Source organism: Mobula birostris, chromosome 14 (assembly GCF_030028105.1).
Source record: "Mobula birostris isolate sMobBir1 chromosome 14, sMobBir1.hap1, whole genome shotgun sequence".
NCBI lineage: Eukaryota > Metazoa > Chordata > Chondrichthyes > Myliobatiformes > Myliobatidae > Mobula > Mobula birostris.
Genome location: NC_092383.1, coordinates 78408872 through 78423166, shown reverse-complemented (window position 1 = coordinate 78423166; position 14295 = coordinate 78408872). Strand labels below are relative to the sequence as shown.

At 38.6% G+C, this 14295-nt stretch overlaps 1 protein-coding gene across 5 annotated transcripts in view; it reads right to left on the bottom strand.

Moving 5' to 3' along the window:
* The window catches only part of LOC140210002 (suppressor of tumorigenicity 7 protein homolog), a 146914-nt gene that overhangs the window by 52184 nt on the left and 80435 nt on the right, over positions 1–14295 (bottom strand). For all 5 annotated transcript variants that reach the window (XM_072278723.1, XM_072278722.1, XM_072278726.1 and 2 more), the window contains 3 exons: positions 13820–13934; positions 12123–12195; positions 4509–4611 (listed from right to left, as the gene is read on the bottom strand). In XM_072278723.1, the coding sequence (XP_072134824.1) occupies positions 4509–4611; positions 12123–12195; positions 13820–13934 (291 nt within the window). The remainder of the gene's footprint in view (positions 1–4508; positions 4612–12122; positions 12196–13819; positions 13935–14295) is intronic.

Below are 14295 nucleotides of genomic sequence, written 5' to 3'. Positions count from 1 at the left end.
TCGACACATCATGGCCTCTACTGTGCTGAACTGTTCTATCAATCTACCATTTCCCTTCTACACAGCCCATTACCCTCTATTTTTCTTTAATCCATATGCCTATCTAAGAGTCTCTTAAATGTCCCTAATGCATTAGCATCTATCACCACCCCCAGCAGTGTGCCTGATAAATCCCCTACACTTTCCTACTTTTGAGATATGGTCACAGTTGTAAAGGAGCAATGGATAATGTGTGAACAACAAACTCCACAAGCAGCATTGTGATCATGACTAAATAATCTTCATTTTGAGTCATATTAATTGAAATTTAAACATTGACCTGGACAACTGGGAAGAACGCAGTTGTCTATATCTAGTTAGCAGCTTGGTGTAATCTAAAAGAAGTTAGACAGTGCAGAATTCTCTTTGTACTCAATGGAAGGACCAAGTTCAGTTTTTGTTCTGACATGAGGTTTCAATCCAAGCCTTCCACTCAGAACAATGAGTTAATGATTTAGACCTCAGTCCGTTGGGATAGTGTAAACAGAATCAAGTGGGGCTTTCAAGAGGAAAATAAAGGGCATGAGTGAAAATAATGTGCAGGGCTGTGTAGAAAGAAGAGGAGCAAGGGACTAATTTAATGCTCTGACAGGAGCAGTACAAAGTGAATGGGCAGACTGACCTTCTCTTCTGCCTTTACAGTTCTATGATTCAGAGGTTGTACCCAGAGAATCAAAGATCACACAATAGGCTATTTAAAACAGTATGAAGGTGAACTGATAATTATCAAAGAGTGAGCCACACAGTTCAGAAGATTCTTAGTTTGTTTCTAAAGCTACGCTGAGAGAAGCTACCTTAAGAGAAGCATTGGTGAATGTGCTCCAAGGTTTCAAAAAGACTGAGTGAGGAAAGCAGAGAAAAGATAAAGATAACAATACGGTTATCTTTGAGGAGGAATGGGGAAATGTCATATGACATTAGTGAGGAAGTCAATAATAGCAGGAATCTAATGCCAAAAAGATCGGTCTCCAATGGTGCATATTAATATATAAAAATTGCACTATTCAAACAAAAATAACAAAAATTAGCTTTATCACATGTACATTGAAATATACAGTGAAACCAGCATACATACAAATCAAATCAATGAGAACTGTGCTGTGTGTGTCAGTATACTTCTGCAGTCAATGTAGAATGCAGACCACTCATTAACCCTTAGAATGTGGAAAGAAGCCAGAGTACCCAGAGAAAACCCACAGGATCATGAGAAGATACAAACTCCTTACAGACAGCAACAAGAATTGAACATCTTACAGCTGGTGCTACAAATCGTGGCGCTAACCGCTGATGTTCCGTCCCACTTTACTTTTGATGCATTGGATGAAATAGAGGAAAATGCAGTACCCAGAATTTACGTAGAGGAGGTTACAATCTTCATTATACATTGAGTGAATGTGTACAGAGTCTCAAAGTGATTTGAAAACAAGATGGAGAAGCATGAATCAATCTAAGTGAACATGGGGGACTCTTTTGGACTTTGTCATGTTCATACTTCAGCAACCTCAACACACAAAAGGAAACTATGGTTAAACACTTCATCTCATGTCAGTTCCCTCATCTTAATTTATGTGAAAGCCCTGTACTTCAGACCCTTGTTCCCATAATGTACCAACATGGCCCAGTGCCATGAATATTACCCCTTCAGGCAAAAGTTAGCCATGGTTTCAGGGTTACAAATCAAAACAAATGATATTTCTTGGCATGGAATGCGCAGGATTTTATTTAGGGTTAAATAAGCTTAAACACTACCCATCTGTTCTGCTGGGAGAATTTGATTCAATCCACACTCTAATTAATTTTGAAAAACAAAGACTTTGAACATTGCCTAATGTCGAAATACTTTTGAAATGTTGATCACATACAAGCAGCAGGTGTAAATTCACCAACTTCACTTGGGGCAAAATGGAAAGAGAAGTCAGATACAAGAACAGCGCACATGCATCTTCAATCAGAAATAATGTGGGAATTTTAAAATCCCACAAGAACGAGTTTCAGTCATGGGGGCAACAGGGCTCCAAAACAGGACCAAGGAGAGTTGCACGAGTAAAATTTTCCCTAGAAGAGCTCATCACAACCTAGTAACCCTGTGGGAAAATACATATGCATGAAATGTCAGCAGAGAACACTCAAGTTATTGTGTGATTGAGTGCTTCACTCATAGTAATATATAATTTTACCAAATTAAAAGGTAGCTTGAGAAATTTATTTACATTAAAACCAGAAAGGAGATGAGAGATTTGGAAAAACTTGGTATAACAGAGAACTGCAGTGTATTGGGGCTCCAGCAGAGAGAGTGGCAGTCCATACTAGACAAGATATTTTGATTTTATTATATAATGGTCGATTGGGAAGTTGGAAGGGCCTTCACACTGTCAGAACTTAACAAACAGAAGGTGAAAATTCTACCAAAAGGTAGAAATTTTTCATCTTGGGTTTACTACTGTTCAAATGTTATGCACTGCAATCTTTGAAATTAGGGCTCACACACTCAATGCCTTATCACTAATATATATTAAGGGCTCTAGTAACAACCCCTGTCAATGCTAATGAAAATTTTCTTCCAGTCTGAAAAGAAACGGTGCACCATTACACTGGTTCTACTTTTCTTCTTCTGTTAAATTCAAGAGCTTTCATTTATTTGGCTACTTCCATGCAGTAAAATATCACAACCAACTTCACAGATCAAATAAAAGTAAACTTTAGGAGAACTGACTAAGTTTTCTCAATTTGTTAAGAGTAAATGAAGGAGGTGAGGTGAAAAGGTTTAAGGAAGAAATAGAAAACATGAAAATTTTCAATTCTGTCTCCATTCCAATCATCAGAAAATCTTCAGTAGATTCTTAAAAGCTCCCTTTGTTCTTTCAGTTATCTCATAACACTCATTAGGAAATGCTAAAAAAAAATTATGTTTAGCTAAAAAAAAAATTTCAAAATCATTTTTACATAAATTTGAACAATCCAGAAGTTCTCAACTGTTGCTAAAACATTTTTTTTTTAATCTGGATGCTAAGGAACTAAAATATGATTAAAATTCCAATTTGTTCTAACAGAATTAACTTATATTTTGAATTGAGCTCAATGACAATTTTGATTAACGACTACCTTTTCCTCCATTTTAATTGCTCCTTACAGAACATGTTGTTCCTATCGAGGTAAAGGCTTCATTTGAAAACTCCCTGTTCTCTCCCTAAGGCTTCATACTTTAATATGCAGAGCAGAATGGGAATAAAAATCAGTACAACGCTTGTATGAGCCATTGTCAAGAATTATCCTTTAAGTGCAGCTTACTCCTGTTACCTTGGGTGCTTTCCACAGCCTTGTACGTTAATGCCTAAATGCTTTCATTAATAATCATAATTCAAAACAGCAACACTAAATGGATATCAAACAGGTATGTTGAACTGAAGTACCATATGGTTTAATGATTTTTTTTGTTGCACTTTGTGAAATTTCCACATATTATTAAATTTAAACTGCCTATTATTCCATAGTATTCCCAGAACAGATAGGAAAAACATAAAAAAGACAAAAAAACTAAAGAAGGTGTTTTGTATTTAAACACAACTGTGATTTTACATTGAAATATATGCTCAGTAGCCATTTTATTAGGTACACCTGCTCATTAAGGCAATATCTAATCAGCCAAACATGTGGTTGCAACTCAATGCAAAACTACCTATATAAAAAAATAAAAATTTTGGTTTTCACTCTCTCTTAGGTCATGACACTAATAGCAGACTGAATATATGCGATTTTAAACTGGTAAAGAATATGCTATGAATATGTTCAAAAGCTAAATTCTGACTAAATACTACTAAGTCATATTTGTAAACTACTCCTGAGTTAATATTCACATTTAATTGGAAATGTATAGAGTATTCTTAAAACAAAATATAAGTGCCAAATTAATGGAAAATACCAATCCTATTTACTGGTGTGCATTCATTTTACATCACCTTGCTGAACTGATATAGCACAGATGAAGATTACATCACTTAGAGCCTGCAAATGATCTTAATTCAAGTGCCCATCAATTTCATTTTGAGAGCTCCATTTGACACTGCTACCTTACTAAACAACTGAATGTAAAAGAAAGCACTTGCATTAAAAGTGCCTTTCGTGTCCCGATGATTTGCAGCAGCCAATTTATGCACAGGAAGATCTTGTAAACAGCAGAGTAATTAATGACAATCTATATTGGTGCTGTTGGGTTACGACAAAAGAATAGTAGGAAAACTGAGAGAACTCATTTGCCTTTGCAGAGCAAGAGAACAAATGGTTCTACCTGAATAGGCAAATAAGGACCCCATTGTAACATTTCATTTTGAAAAATTGCTTTATTTTTCCAGAGCAGTATGGAATCTCTGGAGTGCATCCTGAATCCACATTCGAACTCTGGAATAAGCGTGTATTACTAACTACTCAAGTTATCTGAATTAATGGAACTGAATGGTATCTGTCACACTTACCTTTGGCACATGTGGGTTAAACTCCACTGCTCTGTGTATTGCTTCCACAGCATTCATTTCTGCTGTGCTGAGTCCTCGCCGAGAGGCTGCCTCTGGTGAGAACCTGTTATCAGGCAAGCAAAGTGAACTTCAGTGTAAAGTCGAGCTATTAAAAACAGAAATTTAAAATACAAATTCCTCCATTCATAAACACCTCATTCTTTTATGAGAAAGACCAGGGTTCTTTATAAAAAAGCAAAGGACCATTTCCTGAAAGTTATGAAGGATATGCTAAGCACAGCAAGGACATTTACACTTGTGAAGCTGTTGAATACCAACAACCATAAATATACAGTAGTTACTATAAAAACCTAACAGGAAATGTAGGATGTATTTCTTTATCCAGTGGGTGGTTAAAATGTGGGTGCTAACATCTGAAACAGGATTTGAAATAATCATGCAAATGCATTTAAGTGGAAGCTAGTAAATATGAAAAAGAATTAAAAATTATAGTGATGGAATTGTGTGAAACTGGTTTGTATGAAGCATAAACACAACATAAACCATTGAGCAAAATATCCTATTACTTGTATTTTAAATTTTTTTGCAATTCCATGCAACACCTCTGTCGACCAAGTACGCAAGCCAAGAGCTAAACCTGGGCTTCATTAAACAGAGCATTTCACAAATGACCTGGAACAATTGTATCCCAAAAGCAAGTGATAATTTTACAAGATCTGGAAACACGGAGAGTGACAACAAACAGATGCCTTTACTGACATGCAATTAAGCAATACAAACATTTACCTCAGCATTGCCAAACACAATCCTATGCCACCTATAAATTTTACTGTTACATATCCTGTTTTACTGGCATTCTTTGCGATCATGAAACATGGTTGTGTCTAATATCTGTTAAGACCAGACTGCTGTAATACATCTTAAAAAAAATACTCATTTTGGCATGTGCACTCTAATGGTAGGGTCATACATACTGACCATCTGGGGGAGTGATCCCAAGATTCAAAGAATCCATTAAGATTCAAGATTCTTTAATGTCATTTCCAGTACACAAGTGCAAAGGAGAACAAAATAATTGTAACTCAAGATCATGCAGCATAAAAAAATCCATTAAGATAAAGAACACAACAATAAATAATTACTTAAAAAAACTTGTATACATAGACGGATTGCTTGTCCATAAAGTGACACTAGGCACAAGAGTGTCTGTACATAAAGGTGACTCACAGGAAATGATAAAATAGTACTGTTTGGAATTATGGAGGAGTGGGTTAGCAGGTGGAGGTATTGATCAGCCTTGGGGAAAGTACAGAGTTGTAAGTGCGTGCACACTGCAAACCTTCTTCCCTTCCGAAGAATAATAAGTAATTATATTTTTCACAACTATCTACAGGTAACTTCAAGGATTTCATTATAAATAAAATTATAAACTGGCAACAGTCCACAAGTTAAGTGACTAATTGTATCCAGTTTTACTGTCTGCAATGGGCAAAGATTAGAACACATCAGCTGGGAGCTAACACTCATCCATTTCTACCTGAACTTCATTGAACTGGGAACAGAGCTACAGCATCTTCATAGTGGTAAGATTCACACTGTGTCTTGTGTGTGTGTCTGTGTCCTTAACTCCTGATGGAGTCGTTGGGCCGCCATCATGACAAGCTTTTATGCTCATCGTACGGAGTGTCCTGGTAGTTTCAGATCCCTCTCCAGGTAACACACATCAAAGTTGCTGGTGAACGCAGCAGGCCAGGCAGCATCTCTAGGAAGAGGTACGGTCGACGTTTCGGGCTGGAACCCTTCATCAGGACTGTAGACGGAAGGGGCAGAGGCTCTATAAAGAAGGTGGGGGGAGGGTGGGAAGAAGGCTGGTGGGTTCCAGGTGAAAAACCAGTAAGGGGAAAGGTAAGGGGGTGGGGGAGGGGAAGCAGGGAGGGGATAAGCAGGAAAGGTGAAGAAGGAATAGGGGAAAACACAACAGGTAGTAGAAGGCGGAACCATGACTGGCCGCCTTTTGATATCCCAAAGACACAGCCTGGAAGACTAACATGCCTTCCCTGTCTCACTCTGCCCCCTCCCCCAGCTGCCTATCACCTCCCTCATGGTTCCACCTCCTTCTACTACCCATTGTGTTTTCCCCTATTCCTTCTTCACCTTTCCTGCCTATCACCTCCCTGCTTCCCCTCCCCCACCCCTTTATCTTTCCCCTTACTGGTTTTTCACCTGGAACCTACCAGCCTTCTGCTTCCCACCCTCCCCCACCTTCTTTATAGGGCCTCTGCCCCTTCCCTCTACAGTCCTGACGAAGGGTTCCGGCCTGAAACGTCGACTGTACCTTTTCCTAGAGATGCTACCTGGCCTGCTGCGTTCACCAGCAACTTTGACGTGTGTTGCTTGAATTTCCAGCATCTGCAGAATTCCTCATGTTTCCCTCTCCAGGTGTTGTTTTTTTTAAATAACAGTTCGAGGTATTTGCTCAACACTCAACCCAGGCACATATGGAGAGTGTGCAAAGGAGCCTGCCAGATTTGAACTTGGGACCTCTCCCTCCGAAGTCCTGCGCTGATGCCACTACGCCACCAGCCGGCTTGAAGATTCACACTACAGCTGTTATTTTCTTCAAAGGCATAACATAGTTGCCCAGATGCAGAACAAATGCTGTGCCCTGAGGAAGTCCCAGAAATACAATTTCAAGGTTCATTAAAATTTACATCCAAAGTCAATGTGTAGAAATGACAGCCCTGAAGATATTTTGAGTTTAGATCTCTACACAATAGGGAAACAAAAGGTAGCTAAAACTCTTGTGAGACTGAACTCATGTTCTCTGCATTATTTCAGAGTTGTTGTGTATCCCTGATTTTGAATCAATCCACCATGCTTAGCTGTGTCTTGATCCCAAGAATTGCAAATGGCTCTCTAAACACCACCGCCATTAAACCATCCGTTCACGAGCTTACACAAGGGATGGTGGTACATTTTGTCAATTAACTCTGAGAAGGTCCTTTAAAGAAGATTTTGTAGTAGGCCTCCATCAATCAGAGTTGACCATGGATATGCGTTCTAGCTGTCTACATACTCAAGCCTGGGGAGTACAAAATGGAGAGCAAGCTGTTGCCCATGTAGCAAGCACCCCCCCCCCCCACCATGCATCTGATAACATAGAAACGTAGAAAATAGGTGGAGTAGGCCATTCGGCCCTTCGAGCCTGCACCGCCATTCAGTATGATCATGGCTGATCCTCCAACTCAGAACCCTGCACCAACCTTCCCTCCATACCCCCGATCCCTTTAGCCACAAGGGCCATATCTAACTCCCTCTTAAATATAGCCAATGAACTGGCCTCAACTGTTTCCTGTGGCAGAGAATTCCACAGATTCACCACTCTCTGTGTGAAGAAGTTTCTCGGTCCTAAAAGGCTTCCCCTTTATCCTCAAACTGTGACCCCTCGTAAACCCAAAGGAACACGCAGAGACCGGTACAGTTTGGTACTAGCAGCATTGCAGGAATTGCGAGTCAGCATTGAACTCAATGTAGGACTGCCTTAGGGGCTCGAGCTCCAGAATTTTTCTCCTCGGGGTTTATTCCCGAAGCCTTCCCCATGAGTGGGTATAGCAGCAAGGCAGCAGAAGTTTGAGATCAGAGTTTTCCTTCTCCTAGATCAGCTGCCAACCACAGCTACCAAGCCTCATCTGCCCAAAGTGACTGGCTTTATGTTGCCAGTAACTTGCCTTTGCCCCTTCTCCTGTCAGTAGAAACAGTTCTATCAGGCCACACGTGAAGGCCAGGAGTCTTTAAAAAGGTGCGACCTAAATTTGATAGGTTGTTGAAATTTCACATTGCATAGTGATATGATCAGAAGAGGATCACATATACTGATAGAATGAGGACCCTATTAATCAATAACACAATTTTAGGCATCATTTCCTTCATGCACAGATGACTTTATGGAGGGATAGACAGATATACTTTATTGATCTTGAGGGAAATTGGGTTATGTTACAGCCGCACCAACCAAGAATAGAGCATAAATATAGAAATACAAAAACCACAAACAATCAAACAACAAAATGTAAACTATGCCAGATGGAAAAAAGTCCAGGACCAGTCTATTGGCTCAGGGTGTCTGACCCTCCACGGGAGGAGCTGCACGTTCGATGGCCACAGGCAGGAACGACCTCCCGTGCCGCCCAGTGTTGAATCTCGGTGGAATGTGGCCGAAGTCCAACGGTAAAAAGTTTTATATCCGGTCTACAAACACGTTTCTCGATTGTAATATGACCCAGATTGCACCATCCGTTGTTAACCAGAACAGTAAGCACCCAACTACTTTACGCTTACCGCTCTCGGTGCACTTCCAGTCAGCCGGAACGGTCTGGAAGCCGTCCATGGAGAAGTTTTGATCGGGTATGTCCTCGTGCAGCCCCGTTCCAGTGAAACACATAACACTGCACTCCCGAAATGTTCTCTCACGCCTGGCTAGCGCTGTGAACTCGTCTATTTTATTACCCACCGAACTCCTCTTCTCAGTAAGTCTCTGTTGTCTCAACCCGGTCCTCTTTCCTTGACTTTGTGATCCCCCTCTGCATCCCCTGTGTGTTTTCCTCCAGATTTCAGCAGGGGTGTCCGCCGCTCTGCTCGCTAAACCGGCCGGCATTAGCGCAAGCAGCTGGTCCCTGGAATGAACAATGCGACCATGCTTCTGTCCCGCGTGTCGGGATGTAACTATTTCCAGCGCTAAAAACCCAAATCAAACTCAAATGACTAAATTAATATGAATTCGGCCAAAATTTTGCCCAACATAGGCAGATGAAAATTGCCTTTTACCTAACTAATACAAACAGATTGCCACATTAGCTGTATATAAATCCACAATAAAACCTTGGACAGAAATGTTGCAATGGTTGGTGTTCTACAAAAATATTGATCGAGTTATCCAAGTATGATAATCGTATTATTAGCAATGTAACCCAAGACAACCTGTACTATATGGGTTCAGGTAATAAAAGAACAAGTGTGTCTGAAAAACAATGTGATCTTGGGAAAAAAACTGTGATAAAAGTTCTTCATCTGTTTTGCAGCATGGAGACTTGATTGAGGGATTTTCACTGCCTATGTTTGGGATTACAGATATTCACAGCCTCAGTACAGGCTGGAACCTAACCAAACAGTGAGATAATTTAAATACAGAGTAAATGAATCTGATGTATTACAGTCTAAAAAAAAAGAGTCTAGCATCCATGGATTTATAAGGAGTATAAAAACACAAAATAATATTAAAGATTGTTATGATGAGAGATAAACTGACCAACTGATAACCAGGATGAGTTAAGCATAACTAAGGTCTACATTAAGGACTGTGCAAGGTTATATTCACATGAGCCACTACCCACAAGTCTAAATATATCTTGAATTTACTGTCACTCATCATCAGGGCCTGTAATATAATTTCAGCTTTTCCAAAACAAGCCTAGAAAATAGACATCACCTGTCCTAATTATCTTCAACATTACTTTAATTACTCTGTCATGATTACTGGGCTATCATCTATTACAAATCAAATGTAAAATCCTTGCCTTTGACTATAAATCAAATCTCCAGCTTTGCACTGAATCTGAACATTACAGCTTGTTCCCCTTAATTTTCTGACTGCAAACGTCTTCTGCCTCCTGCGTCTCATCATCCTTTTGCTCTGTCAGTCGTAATTCACTGCAATAACCCCAGTGTGATCTTTTTATCTCAAATTTATTTTCATCCTTTAAAACATCTTTTATAACAATTCCAGAGATCAATCCAAACATAATTATTTTCTGCGTGTAATACTCCTTCGTACAGTCATTGGCATACTTTAAAACTCCCAGGGGTATGTTAAGAATCAAATCAAAGTGTTGATTGGTTTTAAACAGCTGAGAAATATGTAAATTTGGATGATTTGTGTTCCAATACATGATCCACACAAAGTACATCAAATTGCAGATTCTAGATTTGTTAGTTAAAAGGTGAAAGATGGGTGAGAATAAGATGTCAATCAATAACTTAAAACATCATAATTAGCAACAAAAATGCCACAATGGTTTTCATCATTTTCTGAATCTTAGGAATCAATACCTTTCTGCTACAAAGCATGTCATACAGATAATTACAATCCCTGCTTTTCAGGCTCCTTTTCACTACTAGAATTGTTCCCATTGCATTTTATAGTTGTTTAACAATGATTTAGAAAGTAATATATGCAGAGGATAATGCTGATAGTACACCATAGTCATTCACCTCATTATAGGTGGTAACAAAAAAAATTAACATTTATGTCACATTTTCCTTTCATGCAACACCATGTTAATATTTAACATATACACGAATATATAGGTAGCATTTGCGATTCTGATTATTTAGGGGATACAGACAAGGTCAGAAACTGTGAAAGAGAGCACCAGTTATTAATAGCCAACACCCAAGAGCTAACAGTGTACAATGGCCTTGAAATGGGTCCAAGTCAGTTATACTACATGGGCATTCTGAAAAGTTTCTCAGTTTTGCATTCATCTATTAATTCTACTGCAGTACTTTGCGTGAAATCAGTGACATATTGCACTGCAGGACACTGAGCACTCTCAAGATTGTAACAGTTAAAAAGGTTTAATACAAAGGAACAGTCCACAAAACCTCTACTACAACTCAGATCATGACAAATATATAACATACCAATGCTCAAAGCCAGCTCAAAGAATAATACACAATGTACAACTATTTTAATACCATTTGAAGACTACATTATTAATTTCTCATCATGTTCCTTATGGAAAGAGAGCACACAAAACATTTAATAATAGCAGTTATATTCACTATAAAAATAGATTATTTTATTCAGGGGCTAAAGTATGCATTCTTTCAGTCTTACTAGGCTAATTGAAAAGAAATAAATTAAGAGACTGCTGATATTGAATCTCTAATATTTTATTTTGTTGAATGTAGCACACAGAACCTTCCTCAAATGCTCAGAGTGATATTGTCCTGATAAGGTTTATCGGGGTTTGCTTGATTAAATGAAATCAAGGCAGAGGCTAAATTCAAAATTTTAAGTAAGATTTTAAAAATTAAATTTTATATATAGCAACATACAAAATGCTGGAGGAATTCAGCAGGTCTTCAGGACCTGAAAGTCTCGGCCCCAAATGTCAACTGTTTATTCATTTCCACAGTTGCTGCCAGACCTGCTGAGTTCCTCCAGCACTTGTGTGTGTTGCTCTGGGTTTCCAGCACCTGCACATTCTCTTGTATTTAAATAAAATTGGCAGGTTCATAAAGAAAAACCAAAAGAATTAAATCTTTGCACACAAGATACGTTTAAGTTGGTAACTTTACTTACTTATTCTGTTGTTCAGGGGCAGTCATAATTTCCAGAAATACCACTTTTGGGTAGATACAGTAATGCGCAAAAGTCTTAGGCATCCATATATGTGCCCAAGACTTTTGCAGAGTACTGTAACTTAAAGACTTTTGCAGAGTACTGTAACTTAAAAATATATTTCTAAAATCTCTCATAGGCAGTGAGCACGTCTTCTCAGGGCATTGCAGCAGTGGAAGAGATTACAGGGATAGGGAAGGTTAGGTACTCACTTGTCTGAAACAGCTCGTGCTTTTAGCAGTGCGGCTGTATAGCATATAGTTGCTGACTTTGGCAAGCTAATATCTGCAATCAAAGACAAGATAATTCAGGATACATATTCTATACAAGATGATATTCAGCTTTATCACAACAAAGTCCATGTAAATGAGCTACCAATAACTCCCTGGACTCAGTTTTCTATGCAAACTATCTGAAACTGTGCCCCAAAACTCATATCAATTACTTTAACATCCACCAATAAAGCTACTTAGGTAAAAACTAAGTGCGGTTTTGTAATTTTCTTTACGCTACTACACTAATCCAAAAATAAATGTCTACTTTGCTGCAGTTCATGAAGCTATTTTCACTCTGACAAAATAAATCCAAGAATGCATGCAAAGGAATTAGCCTCAAACAACAGAACCAAATACTGTACGAACAATGATAGCATCTGTAAAACAGATAAATACAAGCTGACAAGGTTTAGTGTATTTCTTCAATGAGGAAGGTATTGAAGAAACAAACTAAGATAGGATTTTTGAACGATACAGGTTTTCTCTGCAGTTAAAAGCAACTTTTCAAAAGGTCTGAAAATAGTTGCTGTTCATAAACTGAATCATGAAGGTTTTTGTGAGGTTTTTAATTTTATTTTAGAGAAACGGTACAGAACAGGCCCTCCCGGAAAAACAAACTGCACCACCCAGCAACCTACCTAATCACAGGACAATTTACAATGACCAAATAACCTTCTAACCAGTATCTCTTGGGATTGTGGGAGGAAATCAGAGCACTCTTGAGGAAACCCACACACTCAGAACAAGCATGTACAAACTTCTTATGGACAGCATTGGAATTGAATTCCAGACTCCAAGGTCCTGAGCTGTGATGACACCACACTAACCACTACACTACTGTTGGGAGGTAGCAGACAGATAAGGGATAAAGGAAATGCCCTCCCATAGGCAGAGTGTAGCAAGCTCTGATCTCTTCAGACTATACTCTGTACTCAGCATTTAACCATATACATTTATGATTTGCATAAAGTTGTGTACTCAAGTTAACAAGTAACTGTTCAATCCTACGGTACAATACACACAGGGTCAGGAAGTTAAAAAACAGATTTGGCAAATGGGCAAAACTGTGGTAGACTATGATTAATAAGAAAAAACATAAGGAGTATGAGCAAAGGACACCTGGATGGAGGGTTATACAGGAAGGAAGAGCTAGACTGATTCTTACAGTAGGTTAAAAGGTTGGCACAACATTGTGCTGAAAAGTTGTATGTTCTATGTTCATACTGAACAGGGGTTCCCAACCTTGGATTCACAAACCCCTTGTTTGATGGTGTTGGTCAAGGCATAAAAGAGGTTGGAGACCCCTAGAAGATGCCCTCTTCTCCCATTGTAATGCAAATGTAACTACCTAAAAGGTGTCCTTTGCTCATACTTCTGAAGTGGCTAAAGCTGCACTACAATGAAAGAAGTACAATCACTTGAAGGCATTCTGTTGAAGAAATTCTTTGATATCAGCAGATGAGTTTCAGAATGTGCTCTACAACAAGCGTGAAGGAAAATAATGTGTTTGGAAAAAAGCACTTGACAAGGTGAACAATAAGCTCTGGTGCCGAAGAGAAACAAATGCAAACACATGGTACTGAACAGACTTCAAGTTTTGTAATTATATTTTTGCCTTAATTTTAGATACTTACCATCATATTTGGCCAAGACTACCTGTACATCAGCATATGCCTGAAGCTCCAAAAGAGCTTCTAATAAATTTTCATGGATATTCAACATACTAAGGAGTGGAAACTCTTTCATTAACTGCAAAAGAATATGGTAAATAGAATTGATTATCAAATGCCATGTAATGAAAATAACAAAGCTAATCATTTAATATTGTGTCTACATCCATGTTATGTAAGGTTGTGTGCACTAATGTTATTTGAATGGTATAATCAGTAAGTTATCCAGGTTCTCTCTACAGAGAAAGGAAAATCTGGCAAACTGGTTCACATCATGGAGACGAACCCTTCCTTTCCATGTATAAACAGACTGTCCTGTAAAAGGCTGATAATGTGTAGAAAAGAAAACTTAGCATGTGTTCATAAAAGCATCACAACTATGATTGGTAAGCCCTTGTATTAAACCTGTGTAAAGATGAGATAAGATCAATTCTATCTAC